This window comes from Triturus cristatus, chromosome 10 (genome assembly GCF_964204655.1).
Source record: "Triturus cristatus chromosome 10, aTriCri1.1, whole genome shotgun sequence".
Lineage (NCBI taxonomy): Eukaryota > Metazoa > Chordata > Amphibia > Caudata > Salamandridae > Triturus > Triturus cristatus.
This window is the reverse complement of record NC_140593.1, coordinates 630,710,317-630,731,519: the sequence shown is the minus strand read 5'-3', so window position 1 is coordinate 630,731,519 and position 21,203 is coordinate 630,710,317. Positions and strand designations below refer to the sequence as shown.

Genomic DNA, 21,203 nt, shown 5'->3' with positions numbered 1-21,203 from the left:
GATCCGATGCAGAGCCGCATGACGCCACCAACCGATGCGCAAGGGAATTGCTATTGAAAATTCTCAGGATCCAGTCTGGGGCCTGGGGACATTCACAAGGTGAAGATTCTGCCATTAGAGGTCTCTATCAGAAGGAAAGAACAGCAAATTATTTGAGCCTTAAGACCTGCGAGAGTTCCTAGATGAAATGAACCTGCCTGCCATAGATATAGTACTGCCTCACAAGGTCAGGGACCAAGAGGTGGTGGAGGCACCTGGTGCTTATGGAGATACTGCTGCGCAAACCATTTAAGTGTCCGATAGTTGTGAAATGATCGACTTGCGGTATCTCAAGTTAACTAACAGAGACCATCACAAGGATGAACTTTAACAGAGGTAGAGAGGCAAGTTCCGATTCCCCCTAAAGGCGTCGAGCCCCTTGTCTGGTTCCAATGAGTTAATACATTTATTATGTTACCTTCAGTTGAGTCTGTACAGCCACCGTTTTGTGCCCCACTGACCAGCAAGGAACCTCCTGTGTGATAAGTGGGCCACAAGGAGTCTTCTCTCCTCTCTCTAGTCCTGACTGTCCGAACGCTGTTTTGATATTGCTGGCCTTGGTCAATTGGAGCTATTTTGGAGACTAGGTCCGATACTTCGCTATTCCAGGGTCCAGCTTGACAAAGAATGCTCTACTCTGATCCTTGTACAGTGCAGTGTTTCCAAACCCTCATCACTTACAGGTCATTGGAGGCTCTAAATGTGGGTGCCAATGTCTCAATGTTTGCTTTGGTAATGGTGTGATGGGTGAAAAACTAATGAGGGTCAGCTTTGTCGGTTTGAAGTCAATTTAGAGTTAGTTATAGGTAGCAAAGCAAAATACTCTATTGTCAGGATACCACCCCAGTACACCCCTCTGCTCATCATTTAACAGGGTCTTGTGGGATACTAGTTGCATATTACAGCGCAACAACAGATCCAACCTCCTGAATTCATATCATCCCCTAAGTGGTAAAATAAAAGAGGAACTGGGTTAGGAGAGTAGTGAACAGCAGTAGTCAAAGTCTCAATGCCTTTACAGCACCCTTTTTGGATGCCATCTCGAGGGTAGTCAAAGAGGAAGGCTCCACACAAACAGTGATTAGCAGTGACTGGAATGCTGCTCTTGATCCATTCAAAGATAGGAAAGGTCCAAATACACAGAAAGACATTGTTAATCATGAGTTGTCACCGACCATCATGGCCTAGAGGAGCCTTGGTGCACATCCCACCCTGAGAACAAGGAACATACTTTCATGTCCGGCATCCATGGTAGATGCTCATGTGTTGGTTACTTTCTCACATCAGTCTCGATCCTGTGTGAACACTACTGGTGGTTCTATGCCTTGAGGGAGGCATCTCCGATTACTCACAAGTTCGGTTTGACATGGACTTTGGACATGTATCCATCCATCCGGTTCTCTTCTAACTGAAGGAGAATTAATATCTTCAAATTCAACCACCCTTCAGAAATACCTCCTTACGTCGACACCTGCATCTGTATCTAAATCTGAAAAAGGACTCCATATAATCATCAAAAGGTATCTGAGCGGCTAGTAAAGTGGTCCTGAGGGTTAGCATGATGAGGGACTCAGCCATTGGCAAGAACTAACTTAGGGTGACCAGGTTGACTTGGAATAGGATATTAAAACCCTAACTACCACTCACATTGCAGGTTCGGGGAGTGACCGGTGGCATAACATTGAATGTAAGAAATAAGAACAATGCCTCGTTCAAGTACAAGGTGAAATATGGCTTGCTCAATTACAGTGGTCCCACTATGAACAATACAAGAAGGCAAGCAGACTCATGGAGGCCCAACATGGACATCTTTTCAATACACACATTCTCACACTCCAGTTAAGATACTTCAGGAAAGTAAAGAAGCCTTTATGGACTTCTTCCAGAACCTGTATGGCTCTGCACATCAGGTCAACTCTTCGGTGGAAGAAAACCTTTTGTTTGAATTTTTGAAGTGCACCAGCCTAGGTTATCAGAGGAAGTCAGTGCCCCGCTGGACATGGCGATTACAATTAGGGAACTATCTGATGTAATCGCTGATCTGGTGTATAGCCACACTACATGCGGGGCTAGCTTGCCAAGTGAACTGTACAGGATGAGTAAGATAGTACTGGCATCACTCTTGTAGGAGGTCATCCAGCAGGCGTAATCTGTTGTTCACTTCCATGTGGAATTTAACAAGGCAATCATAACATTACTGCCTTAACTGGGCCCCCCTACTAGGCTATGGCAAGAAAGCTTAATATAGCACATGATCACCAATAGTTTCTTGGTGTTGGATACATATTTTTCTTACATTTCCATGAAAGGGGTACATGTGGCTAAGACACAGTTAATAATGAACATAACTGGGCTTGCTTAAAATAACCAGATTTTCAAATGCTTTCTAAAAGACTTGAGCTCAGAATAGGGTGCAATAAATGTACACTGTCGCGATATTGTTGCACGCTAATTGACCCGATCGAATGGGGTACTATTTCAGGCAGGCATTAGTCTCATTTTCCAGGACAACGTTAAATGGCTTTATAAAGTAACAATAGCCCAAACTGCCTATAGCTGATTTCTGTTGGACATCATTCCTATTCATGGAGGACTGACACATGATTGCACACTCCTTAACTTCTTGTTCCTGCTTATTGTAGAACCCCTAGCAATGGCCATTAGGCAGTCAGGACTTGTTAAAGGTATAGATATTGTAGCACACCAATCTAAGATGCCACTATGTGTGGACAATATCCTCTTCACATTAAAGAATCCAGATACATTGATCCCAAACCTGATCTGTCTCAAAGTACTTCTCCTTTTCAAGATTTAGGCTAAATTAGTAATAACGTAACATTCTTGTCCTGATTGAAGGCAAGCGGGTAGAAGATGTGTGCAGCTATGGATTGAAGTGACTTATCTAAATTCAAATATTTGAGGGCTTTGGTCAACTGAGATTTGGAAAACATGGTCCAAGACATCTTGCTACCACTAATTAGCCAAGAAGGGCAATTATATAGTGTGTTGGTTTGCATTGCAGCTGTCTCTTTGAGGAGGGGGGTAGGTAGTCATATTTATAGTTGCTTCATGATACAGCTACCTTCTGGGAATGTGGCTACTACCAATCCCAAAACAGACCATGGCTGATCAATGATTGCATAAAAAAACCTTAATATGGGCTGCCAAAAATCCCAGACTTAAAGCCTCAAAGTTACATACAGCTGCAGAATCTGAGGGCCTTTGGCTGGCCCCACAACATGTATTTATGTCATCTATCTCCTCAGTTGTTTCAGCTGGCATACTTGATCCACAAAAGTGTCCAACCTCCAAATTAGACCGTCTCTGAATGATCACATCTGGACAATAGACCAGGTCTCTACAATTTCTACTGCAAAAGACCAGCACAAAACTAAGTGCTTTCTCCAACAGTAAGAGCAATGATAGATTTATATCTTGGGTTCCGCTTGCCGCCTTCCCAGTAATAGATGTATAGACAACTGAAGCATTGCCTAATAAGTGTGCTTGGGCCAGCCATGTACTCACAGAATCGTCAATCCTATCAGACGCTACAACATAGGGAGGAAGAGAGGAGTAGTGTCATGCATTTATCTCTCACTAATACATTGCTGGGGGTGGAACATACTGACTGGAAATCCCTGCTCGAGTCCCAGGATAGGGCACTAAGGGAGCAACTCCTAAAATACACCTATTTTAAAAATACACATAACTGGTATGGGTCCCAGTCTAAATTATATAAGGCAGTGAACTTCTGTGGACCTCCACTCAATCAGTATTGGAATCCGACAACCCCCAATGAATTATTGGATTCTGAGGACCCACACTGAATTATTATTGGAATCTAGGGACCCCCCACTGAGTCATTATTGGAATCGGTGGACACCCCCCTCAAACGAAAAGATCTGTATCCTGTGGAACCCGTGGATGAATCCCATTGGGACAGCATTTGTGATAGATTGTCTACTAGCTACACATCAATGTATCACATACAGATTATTGGATTGACTGCAGAAGGGGACCCTTGTTTGGACTACTGTGGGGTATTTCCTGTCCACTTATGAGCCAGTCACACCTAATTAACATCTAGCCTATTGACACATGTAGGGTGCCTACACATGCTTCCCTCTTCCCTCTCCCCCTCTGGCCTTGAATGTAGTTCCTGGGTACCGGTGAAATTGCATATCTGGTAGATTTGGCCACAGAGATCATCATCAGTGCAGGTAGTCTTCATATTATCTGAGATGTTGCTCATTCAGGCAAGGCACACCTCTCATCTCACTCACCTCCCCTCTACCAACTTAATCCTCTGACTTAGATCTTCAACCAACACCGCCTAACACTGAAAGTGGCATGTTTCTATTCTTTGTTGTGAGCCTACTGTTACGCCTATTAGAGCCTGTATGCAAATGGCAACTAACTTGCTTTTTCCTTCCCAACCTTTCCTAACACACTACAATCTCGGACGTCAGATTGCCTTGCTGCCATTCATTACTGGATGGCTTTACACTTCCTCATGTTTAACTCTTCTAAAACAGGTCCAGTTTTTTCCCTTCTCCGCCATAACTCCTTTTAAACCTACCCTCATCTACTGCCTGCCAGACACAAATCTACACCGTCCGTACAAAAAATAGGAGCACTCAATAACTCCTCCAAGCTGATGGAATCCTCCATTACCTCTATTGTCACAGCAGCTAAATATCTTAAATAAACAAAGAATCCATCTTCTAATTACTTCTGCACTGCCAAACCAATGACCATCTTACTAGTTATATGCAAACTGGACTACTACCACACTCTACAGGTGGACCTTCCTCATCAAGCCTTCGCCTCCCTTGACAAAGCTTTAAACTTTAACACTAAGACTTTTCAATCTCCCCAGGTTGTCCCCTACGTCAACATGAAAACTTCAAACTGACAGGCTGTGCGTTAAAAACAGAGTCCCCAACAAACTCTTAACACCGAATTTCAAGCACCAGCACCAGGTTACCTTTCAGAGTCTTCTAAAAGGTATATACCTTACTGCTAGTTATAATCAATCATTTAGCGCTTTCATGCAACACACCAACCACCCAGAGCCCCTGTAAATTCTAATCCTTTCTCCTGCTTCAAACCTTTAAATTAAATGCTTTCCCGTTAAACACAGAGGACAGGTCGAAACTACATAACTTTAAAATTAATCTAAAAACTCAACTCTTTAAACTAGAATGCTACATATTAATGTGTCTTCAGCTCATGGGCCTCACAATGTAAATATCCTAAACAATATTTTTGGTGGCGATTGTATACACTCTGCTGTGTAGTATTTTTACATGCCTATTTGTCCTTGATTTTCTTAATCTGCAACAACAGTTTTTTTGTTGTTTTTTCTTAACATCTCCTGTTTTAATCTTATCAGTTTATGTTAGCGCCCACACTACCCACTACTTACGGGATGTCTACATGGCCTTCCTTACAGTATATGTGTTTAAAAGTTTACTTGTGGTTTTAATAAATAAATAAAACAGGTTTAAGAAACAAAGATAGAGGAGGAGTCTCAGACCTCCACCTTTCTTGGGAAAGAAGAAGCAAAAGAAGTGTAATTCTGTGCCACTTTCTTCTAGAAGTACAGCCTATGTGGCCTCTTGAATATCCAAGCAGGGCAAGAATTTCTGCCTCAAAAAACGAGGGCACTTCCTGGTAGAAGAAGTGTTGAGCTAGTGAAAGAGGGGAGGGAGATCAAAGGTAGGGTTTAGCCCTTGCAGATTAGGCGGATGACCCAGCGATCCATCATGAACCCAATTGGTAGGAAAATGGGAGACTGGAAGATGGAGGCATTAAAAGGGAATGGGGGATGTTAGGTTCCGATGCTGCTTGTATGGCATCCACCTCTACCCAAAAAGAAGCAGTACATTTACTGGTGTGTTTGAATTGTCTCTGCCAGGAAGGCTGTGCCCTGATATAGCCTCGAAACTTCCTGTACTTGTGGCAGAACCGAATCGTTCAGGAAGCCAGAGGCACTGATTGAACTCTACCATTCTTAAGCCATTCCAGTGAGGAGTCTACCAGAGACACTTGTGGAATCTATCCAAATGTGCTGTAGAGTTAAAGCTTTGACCATGGATAGGTGGCTCCTAAACCTAAGCTGCACTTTGAGAGTTTAGAAGCTTCCAAACCATCATTGATCATATCAGAAAATCGTTTTTAATGTGGTCGTGGAGACTGATCAGGCAGTTTTGCTAGTTCACAAAGGATGCACAGCTTTGTTGTGAAGAGACTGAGGCTGTAACAAGACCTTTCCTTCTGCTGAGTTCCAGTCTTTTAGTCTCTGGGCCTGACGGGCCTGTGGGAATTGCATATGGGTTAAATTCTGTAATCAAACTTGGTTCACCAAACTTCACAGCGAATGCTGTGACAAGAACTTGAGGTCCCACATGGCAGGAAGGAAAGGGCATTAACAACATGGACTAAACCGCGAGGGTCATTACAACGCAAGCATAACAATCCTTGCCTTAACCAGGCATATGCATGCTTAGGGCAGTCAGTGCTTTAGTTGCAGAGCGGATAGGCTGGGAGAGGAGCAGGAAGGATCGTGACTGGAAGGCGGCTTGGTAAGTGAAGCATGGGGCCAAGATTTAAGCCTGGGAGGTGCGAGGCTAGTTTTTAGGGCTAGGGCGGGAAGCTGGGGTTGGGCTAGTTTTTAGCGCTGGGACTGGGTTTTAGAGCTTGGGGGGCAGTTTTCAGGGCTCAGTGCCAGTTTTAGCGCTCAGGGCGGGGGGGAGGGGGAGGGGGGGGCTTGGTGTAGTTTTTAGGGCTAGGGGCCGGGTTTTAGGGCTCAGTATGGAGGGGGAGGTTGCGTAGTTTTTAGGGCTGGGGCAGGGTTTATTGCAGGGCTGGGGGCCATGTTATAGGGCTCAGGGAGGGAAGGGCCTGGGGTGTAATCTTTACCACGCATATGCCTTTACCAATTATGACTTTACAACAAAATTAGTAGTAAAGGTATGCGTGGTAAAGGCATGCATTGTAAAGACGTAGTCGTGGTTGAGACTGTTGTTAAGGAATGTGTCGTTCAGTCATACAACCACAGGACTGTGCAGTCTATTCCTGTGGATTGTCAGGACCAAGAAAGGTTGTTCCCAGGCAGCCAGGATAATTTCTTAAAATGCCTCGTTGAAAGGTAGCAGAGGCTCCAAAACACTAGGGGATTGAAATAGATCAGTCAAAAGTCAACATCAAAGTGACTTCGTCTAAAGGGGGGCCCAAAGGGGTAAGGGATATTCCCTTCTGGAGGGGCATCCAAACCAGTCACAATTTCTAAGATAAGATACAATCCACTTTAACACTTAAGGGGGGGCGAAGTGGGTTATTGGCCACCGAGTCATCATGTTCTGTCAGCCTATACTTACCAGACAATTTCTGACCCCGAAGAGGCTGTGGCAAAAGCTAGTCATCAAAATAGGCCTGACCTTTCTCTTTTATAACTCAGATAATTTCATCAGACTTCCAGAGTGGTGTCAAAAGCGGAACCAAGTGTAGTGCTGGAGTTATAAGTAACATTGAACACAAGGGAGACGGATCTTTGGAGGGCACTGACATTTTTGGTGGTGTCAAGGCCAGAGCCTGTGGATGTGTGGAGTTGGATGCCATTTGGGTCGGAGCCACCGGAGTCACTTAAACCACAGGATTGGATACACCCTAAGGAAGTGATCCAAAAAGAAGGGGAGCCAACCAAAATGTGTCCAATGGAGTCTGAACCAACAGATTCATTTTTCTATTTTAAATATCATTGTTGCCTGCTACAAGGAACCACCTGGTTCCGGGGAAAGGCTTCATGACTTAAAAAGGTCTTGAAATGTAGAGGTTTCCTCGAAGAAGAACATTTCTTCCTCGTTTGGTGCGAAGGTCCCTTGAAAGAACGTTCCATTACTGGGCACCTTACCTGGAAGAGAAAGGTAAAGCTTTGGCATATTCGTACAGACCAAAATAGAACGGCATCCCGCATCCTGATAACATTTGAATGCATCTGGGAACCGGCTTTGTAGGCTGAGAGATCATGTTCGAATTGAAGACCCAGATGCATATGCCATGTTGGTCTGACAAAGGCAGTCTCTTGTGGCATCTATGACGTGGTTTAAACCCTGAAATCTCAAAACACTTTTGACTTATTAGCTTGTGAAAAGCTGAAGAATTTTGCTGGTGAAGTACTGAGAAGAGCTCAAGGCCCGTGTTGACAACTCATCGAAAAACATGAACTGACACCCATACACCTCGTATGCTCCAAGTTCGTCACATGCCAGATAGGTGAAGTCATAGTCGAGGTTGCATGGCACCACCTGGCAATGCTGGTGAGCTATTCAACAAGTGTCCAAATCCAGTCTGATGCTGGGGATATTCATAAGGTGAGGGATATGTGAGAACATGTATCCATTAGGCAGGACAAGACTTTTAACAATGAACACAAAATAAAATTGAAAAAGCCTTTCCGGTTTATAAAAAGGCATTTTATAATTGCAAATAGGACGCTGCATGAAAGGGGTAGTCCCCTCCTATTTGAGATTTGTAAAGTATTGTACCATTGATTTGTGATCCCAATTGCAGTTTCAAGCCATTGATCAGTTAAATTTCACCCCCTCCCCCCCTGAAACCCCCCCAACCAAAGGGACAGATCCTGCTTTAGGATTTGTACTGGTGGCCTTAAGGAGAGCAGAAAATGGTACAGAAGACCACTGACTTCTCCACTCGATGTCATCCCAAAGGTAGAGGCATATTTTAAAGCAGTACCTGTCCATTTTATTGGGCACAGGCTACTTGAAAAAACATACCTTCCACACTTTGGAAAGCAAATACAGGGATGGAGAGCTGCTATCCCTGCATTCACAGCCAATCACTCGGAAACTGTGATCTGCCTTTCATATTTATTAGGCCGGTCGTTTTGTGACCCACTGTGAATTAACAATTTGCAGTGTGACCTAGAACTACAAAGGTTTATGTATGGGGCATCTGAGATGTAGACCGTTTGTGGATGCTTAATGCATTGTGATGTACCATTCTTTAAAAAGGTGAACCTTCTACTCTTCCCTAAATAGCAGCAGTGCTTAGGCAATCCTGATTGAGATGGGGGATGTTGGTCCAGATCTTGGCTGTATAGATGGAAAATTGCTGCTGCCTTGGTTTTTATTTATTTATACTTCTTAGTCAGTAGTCTGATTGTATCATGGCTGCGTGTGTCGAGAACCATCAAAGATGGTGAGCTTTTCTGCAAGATAAGCGAGGTGCTGGAGGTGCGATCTCTATAAATGTTGCAGCTGGTTTTAAATTTGGCAAGGGGTTCCAATGGGCACCCATCAGGATAGGAGTAATGTGATCATATTACTTCAGGCCCTGGATAAGACACTCTGCATCATATAGGATCGGGAGGCCAGTGTGGAGTCTGGGAAGCCATGGAGCAGACCATTACTACCATCCAGATACAGGTATGAGGGCTTGAACAACAGCTCTGAAGCCACTTTGTCAGATACAGTTTCACTTTCTTGAGAAAAGAAAGCCGGTACCAGGTCGTCTGTTTTTTTTTGGGCAGTTTGTTCTTTTAAGAGGATCTTGAGGTCCAGGGTGAAACCAAGTGACTTGGCATTCAGTGATAGTTTGGGTTTGAAGCCATCAAGGTTGACGTTATTCATCCAGGTTTGTACTGTTTCTTGTTCTTGGCAAAAAACAGAAATTCTGTTTTGGTTGGGTTGAGCTTCAAACAGGTGCTGGGCATCTAAGTCTGAATGGTGTCCTTTAGGATGCTTAAAACAGAGGAGACTTTAAAGTAGAGTTATGGATCATCCGCATACTGGTGAAACCTGATGAAATTATCTGCGACTAAAGTACAAAGGCACTACATGAAGAGGCTGAAGATGATAGGACGGTAAGGAACACTGGGTAACTCTACAGGTGATGGGGATATTTTTAGGACCTAGCGGCACCATGTGAACACAATGGTGTCGGTTGGAAAGGTAGGAAGAGGACCAGTGAAGGCCAAGGCCATTGCCTGTGGATTCCATTTGAGATTCAAGCCTGCGTACGAGGGTTGAATGGTCCCACTGCCAGTTGCACTCCCATTTGCAAAGAAGTCAGTGTGCAAAATGCACACTAGATCAGGACCCAGTCCATTAACGAGTAAACAGCTGGTATCAAGAGGGCATTCAGGACCCATGACCTGAATCCAAAAATGTGCACTGGTCAGTAATGAATACAAGAAAAAGATGCTCAAGGATTAGAAGCTGAGTGTGTAGCTACTCTTTGTACACTATATAGTAAGTGTAGTAACCCGTGCATAGGGGTAAGCATGCACGGTACCAACAATACTTTGATTTTACTGGTTTATAAAGTTATTTCTGGTTCTAACTGGATGGCAGCAGCTTATCCATGAATTGTGAAGCTGCAAAAGAAACACAGAGCTTTAATGAAATACATTTGCATAGCTTGCAAATATTGTACAATACATATGTTAAAATATATTAAATAACAAAATATATTACTTTCTTAACAAATATGGATAAGTATGCACAAATTAAATTTAAAGCTCTGTAATTATTCAGTAACACATGTAGTAAAGCATCTTTTTTGAGTTGATCAGTGAGGGAAGATGCAAGACTGCTGGGTAGTGTTGCAACGTAATCTACAATATCCCATTTATGTTCACTGAATGAGGAAGAATTTATAAATTACACAAAGCACATTAGCCAATGTTTTGAAAGACAGGTAGATACAAACCGCAGAAATAGTGTTAAAGAAAGCAGAGACAGGGTTGAAGCGGCCAAGCAGGCAGATTTAAAGCAAATTTTTGTTATTGAAGACGTTCGTTAACCTACCTTTTATAAGCTGCACCCCTGCCACCCGAACAAAAGGTGTAGGAGATACGGAGAGGACAGGAGTATGTACAGAAGGAAAAAGAAATAGAAAAAAAGACATCAGTGAAATGTCCAATTAAAGGACTTAGCGTAAAAAGCTTAGAGATAAAGACAAGAGAAGCACAAACCCGCCTATTTTGAACATTTAGACTATTATGATATTGCTTTCTTCAGTTGTTGAATAGGAAGTACATAATGCACACCATGTAAGATAGTGAAAACAAAGACAGTGACTGAAATGATTATAGGTGTTTTTAATTTCATGTAAATCGAAAGTCAGTGGATCCCAGAGCTTACCACAGAGATCCCTAAATCGCCAATCCTCCAGAAATTTAAGCGTGATTAGCTAAGCCAACGGCTTCTCTGCATGCCGTAATAGGCTCACAGTGGTCACTGCCAAATAACAATGTAGTCATTTCACGGACTGAAAAAGTGTTATCAGTTAAAGGGGGAACTTCATCTTATTAACAGTCACTCTTCAACTGATTCAGTCATCAGTACATTCTAAGAAAGCTTCTAAAAAACATAAATGACCTTGCAACAGGCCAAGGATCCTCAGAAGCGATCCAATGTCCATTAGGTTTATTACAAGGCTATATCACAGGAGAGTTCTTGGATCCTGAAAGCTTCAAAGACTGAAGCAAGGAACCATGTCTGGGTCTAGAAATTGGATTCCGTTCATTTCTAATTCAATACCATAGGATTTCTCTCGTTGTGAGGTTGCAATAGGGTGAGAATACCCTGGTGGTTTCACTGGACACAACAGCTTTCTCTAGACAGAAGGATCACCAGGTCTCCTTGGGAGTAGTGATAGGAAAGATGATCCCAAAAATGTCTGCCAAGCAACACATTTCCTCTCCTCTTGGTGCATTTCATATCTGGCAGCAGAAGTGAGTTATAAAGCACTTAATAAAGAAAAACAAGTTTTAATAATAATTAACCACCAGTACAAGTAAGAAACATTTCCTTCAGCACAACATGATCATCATACTCCATAATCTTTAGAATGGAAAAACATTAGATCTCTGGGGTAAACAGGAAAAAAGAGGCAACAATGAATTCATGAAAGAAAACTTTGCTGCATCAATGTCCCACACCAAAGATATCAATCGTCTATTGAAAATGTGCAATATATTGCTCCATAGGGTTCATGTTGCATTACTGAATATTATATCTGCATTACCGGTTGAACCATAACTTATTTGCTGTTACCAATCGCAAGAAAGATTTGCACTGCTAGATGGACAGCTTTGAGCTCTAACATGTTGATATGGAGTACACACAAGAAGTCCAAATGTCTTGACCAGGGAGAACCTAGATGAGCTCCCCATCCCTGGAATCAATCAAGAGCATCCTGTCGCAGAAGGCAAAGGCTGACTACTGCCATATGATAAACAGACAAAGTTGTTGTAGGAGGTAGGAAGCCTTGTGCAGCCTGAAGTCCTAGGTGATATTAATATACTTCGGTGAAAGTCTAGATAATTAATATTCAGGAAAATGAATATTCTGCGACATCAGACATGTTAGAAACCTAAATTAATAGGAAGTCTTTCAACTGAAACACAGCCATTTTTATTTTACCTGCATATTATGAAATGTGATGGAACTCATCCAGGAGTTTCATCCTGGAGTTGCAAGTATCCTTGGTTGGGTGATGCTATTACATCATTCAGAAGTTCTCCGTTTCAGTCCTTCACTGGTTCTTCTCTAACCTTTCCAACAAACATCAGTTAGTTTACATGGACATTTCCAGGCCCCAAATGATCCGTATTAACTCCAGAGTCCCCAGCGTTCCATACAGCCCCCAGTCATTTTCAGTCTCTACATGGCGTTAGTGAGAAATTGGATTGTTGGTTGAGGCGGGTGAAATCCTACTCAGGCAACAGCCACACTCCCTGTCAATGTAAACTACAAAAAGTCGCTAAATGAACATATGTTTAACCATTTACTGTTATGTTGTCACATTAGGCCTGGGCAGGAACACCAATATTTCATATGCAAACGTTTAAAGCGGACATATTTCTTGAACGTGGACACCTGACATATTTGTTTGTGTGCCTGTATGGGATAATATTCTCTGAAATGGCTTTGCTTACATTTATATTTCTTTGTAGGCATATTATCAGATCCCTGAACATTTTGTACAAGAGCTAAGTTCACTGCAAAAAATGCTGTTGTTGGCAGCTCTGCGATATCTCTGTAAAGATATAATCAATAACGGCGGCCTGACTGGGGCTTTGGCATGACAACAGGGGTCAAGTTTATTCTATAAACAACATTGCTCCTTTCTTTGGTTAGAGGAGCATTTTGCTGGCACTGTTGAGGTGGCCCCATTTCAGAATCCCAGCCCAGCTGAAACCCGGTTTCTTCCTGAGAAGGATGGTTCACAGCTCTACACCAAGAAGGGCTCCCAGATGAAACATACCCAGATGTAACTGGGGAATTAGATCACCCTCAGGGATTTTGGCAGATTCACCCACCCTAAGCACACTACACTAGGATAGGGAGCATAGAAGCATAATTGTAACTATACTCATATGCAAACATATATTCTGTGTAACAGCACAATGGTGAAACTGTTCATTTTCTTTACTATTCTTGTGATGCTGATAACTCTGCTTTGTTTCCATCTATTAATAATTGAAGGACACGTATTCTACAAAATAATATTATTGCTTCAATAAATATTTGAAATGCCAATTTGAGGATTTCTTGTGTTTCCCTTTGGGTATGCATGAGTTACCAAACAAAAGGGCTTTAGATCCGTTTCCACGATTCCTTGGGGAGTCAGGGTTGTCATGTTCTGAGGCTGCACATACCACCCTGTTACCTTGCTACGTTAGGGGTACAGATGGTGAACTGTGAGCTAGCCAGGATTAAGGCCAACATATCCTGATGGTGTGCATGGACTCAGTCAGGTACAGTTTTGACATTTATGCTGGCATAATTTGCCATGAGAAAGTTTGAACTGTACGACACTGGTAGCTTTCCACAAAAGCAGTTAGGCTTAACTTACAGGCAATGTGTAAAGTATTTGTGCAGCACTTCAACAGTAGTAAAGTGAAAACAACACAAAAGAAAAATTCCACACCAATTTAGAAAAAGAGTATATTTTAATAAAGTATTTGAAAACAAAAAAATCAATCCGTACAACTGGAATTATGATTTTTTAAACTTTAAAGTGTTAAATAGCACCTAAAAGATCAAAGTGCCAACCGTGAGTCCGGGGCTGAGTCGAAAGCTATGGCAGACCACAAAGGAGCATGGTTTGTATTCACGAAGTGGATTGGGCCCAGACTCCATTACCGTAGGAGGTTTCAGAGGCCAAGCCGTGGTGGGGTGGCCGCTGGGCGAAGTTGCATTGAGGATTTCTAAGTTGGAACTTAGTCTCTTATGTTCGCCGAAAATCTACAGCGGGATGAAGCTGCCGGTTCTAGTCGACTAGGACTCACCTTCTGCGAGGAGCCGCTGAACAGGATTTGCTGCTTGGAGACTAACGTTGTGGGAGCTGCCGCAAAGTCATGCTCACTGGCGATGCACCTTGGGCGGATCGGCAAACAGTGAAGTCCTTGTCTCCTCTCAGAATTTCTAACTCTCAAGTTTTGGATCTGGGCTCCATTAGCATAACTTCCCATGCTCCTAGACTGGAGAGGCACCTCAGAGTCCTTCTCACAGGACAAGAAATGAACTGAAGAGTGGTTCTGAGGGTCCTATTTTGTGCCTAGTCCCGGGCTTGAAGTAGAAGAAACTTATGGAGTTCTCCCCGAGACAGAAGGTGTCTGGAATTTTCTGCCTCCTCGGACTTTGAAGTGCATGTGGGGCTGTGCACAGCTCCGCAGCCCCCATCCTACTTGGATGGCCTATTCTGCCAACACTCAGTGCCGCTACTGAGTGACTACCTGGAAGGAATACACAAAGGCCAACTGTCAACTTCACCTAATCATGTGAGCCAGAAAATAAGCTGCTGGCAACAAATGTTTAGGACAAGAAAAAGTCAACTTTCTAACAGTGGCATTTTAAGAACTAGGACTTAAATCAGGCTTGACCATTAAAGAGGATTTTAAATTACGCATTTCTTAGACACCAAACATGCCATTTCTACCTGATCCAAAACAAAGGTTATCACTTATTAAATGTAATAAGGCAACCCAATGTTACCCTATGAAAGAGATAGGTCTCACAATAGTGAAAATCAAATGTGACTTTTCATTACCAGGACATGTAAAATAAATGAGTTACTTGCCCGGAATTCCAGTTCTCCAGCATTGGTATCTCCTATATATCCACATGCTTGAATCATTCCCAGTTGTCAGGTTGGGAATATTGGGTACACTAAAATAGCAGTGCATAGTTTAAAATGTACAGTTTATTATGTAAAATGGCCATAGGCCTGAAACAACATTGTACATTTAGTAACACATCTACCTCATTTGAAAACATCCAAACTTCAGTCAAAGTGGTGAAAGCTTAATCTCATACTTTCCAGAAGTCACCTTAGCTCAGCTTTCAAAGCACAAGTGTGAGAATAATATTGGATGAGCCTATCACTGGTGATGAGGGAGGGTTGCATGTGAATATATATGATACCAATGTTGGAGAACTGGTGTTACAGGTAATCATCTAATTACTTCTCCAACATTGAAGATTTTATGTATATCCACATGCTTGAATCAAAATAGCAAGCACTACACATTAGAATATGTAACGGAAGCAGGCCTACCTTAACCTAAACAGGTTTAGCTGGACTGGCTGAGAAACCTGCTCCATCTGCTTCAAAGCCGGAAGAAGGGCCATTTTCCATGAGATACATTCTAAATGTGCCTTATGTATGGGTTCGAAAGGAGGCAACATCAATTGACTAAGTAATGTATTAACTTCCCATGGAGCTGGTGGCTGTCAAAGCGGTGGAAATGCTCTAAAGAGCCCTTTCATGAATTGTTTTTGATTGTTTGAGAGAACAAAGGGATTTCCGCCAGATGGACCTTGACTGAAGAGTATTTAAGCCCACTGTTTGCTAGACTCAATAAATATGGATGATTTGATGAAGTTTTATTCTCAGTGGATAATGACCATTATTACTGCACCATATAAAGAAACACTCATACTTGGCACTGGAGGTCTTTGTGGTTGCTGGACCTTGAGACAAAATAGTTCTACATGTTTGCGACAGATACAAATGGCCAATCTCCAGGCTGTCAAGTTCAATGACTAGATCATGATAGAGGGTCTCTCTGTGAAGTCTGGAAAAAAACTTGGGATGCACTTTCAGAGGAATGGCTGGACATGTTGATAACTGCAGCAGTTCAGTGACCCAATATTGGAGTGGACATACCGGAGCAATGACGATCAGAGCACAATGGTCTATCTTTCCCTTCCTCAGAACCCCGGGGTTCAGGAGAAAAGGCATAATAAAATATCCTGAACTGAATGATCGAAAGAACATTGCCCATTGTCCCTGGATGTCAAAACCCTTATTTGAATCACTGACATTTCCTGTTGGTCAGAGTAGCAAACAGATCAATTGTGGGGTGACCCCCCCAGCCAAATTGATTAAAAATGTCATCCATCTGCTTTTGTTCTAGTTCCCACTTGTGAAATTTTTTACATTTGCAGACTGAGTGCATCTGCCGGATTGTTCTGGCAACCTAGCAAGTTTTCCACTGTGATCTGGATCTTGTGAGAAATGACCCAATTCCATAGCAGTTGAGACTCTCACGAGAGGGATCAGGACTGTGTTCTCCCTAGCTTGGCTATATAAAACATGGACGATATGTTGGCAGATCTGGCCAGGACTGGTTGACCTATTAGCCTGGGAAGGAATGCTTGCAGGCCTAGACGTATGGAAAGTAGTTCTATCACATTGAGCTGAAGCATCTTTTTCATATCGGACCATAGGCCTCTAGTTGAGAGTTCCTGCAGGTGTGCTACCCATCCATCCATGGATGCATCTGTGGTAGATATCATCCGGTTTGACACAGGTAGGATAGACAGTCCTGCGTTCAAATTTATTGGCAGCATCTACCACAGCAATGCCTGTTCCAGCCTTCTTGTGGCTTGTACAGCATCTTCCCAAGATTCTTCGACTTGCTTCCATTGCAAGTAGAGCTCATGCTGAACAGGTCTGCAAAAGGGAACATGGCATATGACATCATTAAGACCAGTAGAGATTTGTTTTGCCTTGCCGTTATTCCTTTATTCTTGCCCACATTGACAACAAATAGCTAATCATCCAGCTGGAAATCACTAGTTCTGTCTACATAAAAGCTCACAGCCCTTTTAGGGTCCAAACCATGAACCTTTCTTCATCTTTAGATGGATATGGGGGAGGATAGAAAGTAGGAAGAGTGATAGACTGGCCCAAGTGGAAGGGAGTAACCACCTTTGGCAGGAAAGAAGCCCTAATTCTGGATTCCAACTTGTCTGCATAGAAAGTCGGGTATTGGGGGAAACCCAGAAAAATAGTTTTGAAAGTAAGTAACCTTAAGGGACAACTATGTAGAGGCTCAAACAGAGCACCCATAAGAAAGGTTAACACCAAATTAAGATCCCACTGAGATAGGATAAATGGAGTGGGAAATAACTGGTTAGTAAGTCCCTTAACAAACCTTAACATTATAGGGGACTTAAAAAGGGAAGGTTGGTCTGGTAAGCGGCGAAATGCCGAAAGGGCAGACAAATACCCCATACCCGTTGCAACTGCACAACCTTGCTGCTCTAATTGGGCTTTTAAAGGGTTAATGGAATTTTCTTCACACCCCTTTACAAATTTCCCCCATCTGCCAGCATAAACAGACTTGGTGGAGCGTCTTCTTGCGAATAGTATAACATACACCATATCAGAAGGAAGAGAAAAAGAACTCTGGTTGCTCCGTTAAATCTCCAGGCATGTAGGTGCAGGCTCTGGAGGTGGGGGTCTAGAACCGGCCCCTGCGGCAGCGTGAAAAGCTTTGCCCTGTGAGGGAGACTGAGCAGAGTGCTAAGATGGAGGTTAAAAAAGTCTGTACACCATATCCTTCGCAGCCAATCCAGGGATATTAATAGGACTTGGGCCCGGGTCTTGGCAAATCTTCCTCAGAACCCGAGGAATCAAGGATATGGGGGGAAACGGGTAAAACAGCTGGGTGCCCCAGTCCAAGGGAATTGTGTCCCCTAGTGCTATATGCAACAGATACTGAAGGCTACAGAACAACGGGCAGTGTGCGTTCTCATGACTGGTAAATAGGTCTATCTGAAGGGTCTCCCATAGCCAGAAAATGTGTTGTACCACTGCGGGATGGAGATGCCACTAGTGATCAGCAGAAAAATGCCAACTGAGACTGTCCGCAGGCACGTTCAGAACTCCGGCCAAGTGATTTGCCAAGAGGCAAATCGCATGCTCCTCAGCTCAGGACCAGAGTCGCAGAGAGGATACGACCCTACCCTCCCTGTTTATGTACCACATCACAGTAGTATGGTATGTTAAGACTTGAATTGACTGACCACGAAGGGAAGGGAGGAAGGCCTGGAGAGTCCGACATATCGCCCGCAGTTCCTGAAGATTGATATGCAACAATATTACCTCTGGAGACCAAAGACCTTTGATCTCCACGTCCCCCAGATAAGCTTCCCACCCTTGAGTTGAGGCATCCATTATCACTGTGGCCACCGGAGGTGGAGGGGGAAATGGCTTCTCTTGAGACAGATTGCTGGACACACACCACCACTGTAGATCCACTGAAGTCCCTTGAAACCTTGACTGGAACTTTGAAATCCCCGTTGTGTTGAAACCACTGCCTGCGGAGACACCACTGGAGGGTCCTCATGTGCCAGCGTGCATGGGCAACTAACAGAATGCAAGAGGCCATCAGACCTAGCAGGCTTAAGACCTTCAGAACTGGAACTATAGCTCCATTGTGAGACATCGGAATCATAGCCTGAATGTCCAGAATCCTGTGAGGAGGAGGGTAGGCTCGATTCACTGTAGTGTCCAGTACTGCCCCTATGAACAGCGTGCGCTGAGAGGGCTCTAGGTGAGATTTGGGTACTGTGGTAAATAATTTAATTACCGGAACTTAATTTGATGCGGAAAATCTATAATAATAGCTCAGTAAAATAAGAGGCAGAATCCGTGGTATTAGAGGTTCGGAACGGGCTTTATTCCAAAATCAATTTAAATTGAGGAGCTCCATATTCCATCACCATGAAGGTTCAGGAAGTGAAGACGCTACTTTATTGATAAGTAATCATTTTTATACAATAGGCATTACAGTGAAGCAAATGCAGGAGGCGTAACAATTGATAGTAAAGATAAAACATACATGCGTAGCAAAAGTGGGTGTAACTGGGTGTAACTAAAGAACGTCATCAGGTATGATGTCATAATAGGGTGGTTCCATGAAAGAATTTCGCAACGTCAGCAGAAATACTTGGCAGAAATGCGCGCGCAGCAGCATGACGTGTGATTGACGTGCAACTAGGGGGTGAAGGGGACTTGACATTTAGCTCTACATGTGGCGACAGAAGTCTAGAGGGTCAAGTCAACCTAATCCCAAATCATATCTAACATCCTATGTTTAAAGAACTGTGTTATCCAAAAAGAAAGGTCTTTCGAACAAAATCTATTCTATACTGACTGTGAGTGCGTGTACAAGCGTCTAAGTGTCTACACTAGATGCGAGGGCAGAAATCTTCCATAGTAACAGGGCTATGAATTACTTGCATAAAGACAGAGAAGCCGGGCCTTTTGCTCGGTAGCTGGAAGAATGTTTACTTAAACTACTAGACAGGAATGCATTGGGTAGGGAGCGGAGCAGATAATTTCGAAGGTGAAATACAGTTTTTGGCAGGCAACAGGCTGATGTCAGGCACCGTTAGCCGCGCAGAGAATGAGACAAAGTTCATGGTCACAGATGCAGGCTCAGACTGGAGCTCTCAGAGGTAGAAGGCAAGAAAAGCTTGATGGCAGAATCAGGGCCTACTCGCCTGGACTGTAAAATAGGATGAATGAACCATATAAAGCCGGTGGCCTTTCATACTTAGGAATGGAATATCCGGCCCATTCATGGCGGATCTGAAAGAGGACATGTTGACGGTGGACGCACATGTGTTTGCGTCTTCATAACTGGAACTGGAGGGAACATACATGTACTTGTGATTTATACATGAAACCGTTGGGGTCCAAGATAGGGGACATAACTGATCAGAAAAATCCATATTTCCACATTCCCTCCTTGTCCCCTACTTGCCCGTTAAGAGATATCAATCTTCATCAATCCATTGATCTGTTCATATAGCATCATTTGTTCTTCTTTTTTCTTCTGGGATGAATGAAATCTTGGTGGTGGAATACACGATGTGGCACACAGACCACAGATCGCTGGTCCACATTGTAGGCATAGACAGCAACTGAATAGTATGAGGAGGCCAATACCTAGGAAGGATAGGACCTTCCATCCAAAAGTAGATAATACACTCCAAAACCAACCGGACCAAGTCCAGGTGCCTGGATTCTGGTGTATCTGGCTTACAATCTTATGAAGGCGAGTTATAGCTTTATATACAGATGGCGAATTTTCTGGTATGAAAATGCAACAACTTGATCCGATGACCCTACAAGCTCCGCCCCTATCGGCCAGGATGACGTCAAGGACAAGACGATTTTGAAGCACAACAATCCGCATAGCAGACTGCTCTTCTGTTAAATTGCCTAAGGCGTAAATAGTTTCGTTCACTACTGCTTCAAGGGTTCTAGTTAATCTACGTATCAGCTTACTATTAGTAACTGTACCTATATAGGGAAAGAGACCTTTATTGAAATCTGTGTATTTTTCCCATGCTGTCTCAGTGTAATCGACGATTGGGAGATCTCTCCTTTCTCTATTGTGTACTAAATGAGTATTTCTATGATAATCAGGAGGAGCTAGAAAAACAGGTGGCAAAAGGAATCCGATGTAGCAGGTACCATCCCAATCTAGAGGCAAACGTATATATGCCGTCTGACCACATATGAAATAGGAATGGCGGGAAGCTCTAAATGTAGACTTGCCTTGATCACTAAATTCTATTACAGTGGTGCATTTACTATGGCCCATATGTATGGAACCATTCTTTCTTACACATAATTCACCTTTAACTGGAAACACTGACATGGCGGGCAAAATTGGAGTAGCTTCGGATTCGACATTTAGGATCATGAGATTAAGCGTAAAATTACCTAATCCATACACTTCATTTTCTAGATCAGTTCCTGTTCTTTTGGGAAGTCCCTCCTTGTTAGGGTAACAGACTTTGAGTAAACCTAAGTTCAGATTTCCC

The 21,203-nt window shown here is 43.1% G+C and overlaps 1 protein-coding gene across 4 annotated transcripts in view; it reads right to left on the bottom strand.

The window, feature by feature from the left end:
* The window catches only part of TBC1D24 (TBC1 domain family member 24), a 661,683-nt gene that overhangs the window by 332,432 nt on the left and 308,048 nt on the right, over window positions 1-21,203 (bottom strand). For 2 of the 4 annotated variants that reach the window (XM_085632168.1, XM_085632170.1), the window contains exon 3: window positions 10,872-10,889. The exons of the other annotated variants lie outside the window; for them this stretch is intronic. In XM_085632168.1, the coding sequence (XP_085488294.1) occupies window positions 10,872-10,889 (18 nt within the window). The remainder of the gene's footprint in view (window positions 1-10,871; window positions 10,890-21,203) is intronic. 4 annotated transcript variants of the gene reach the window in all.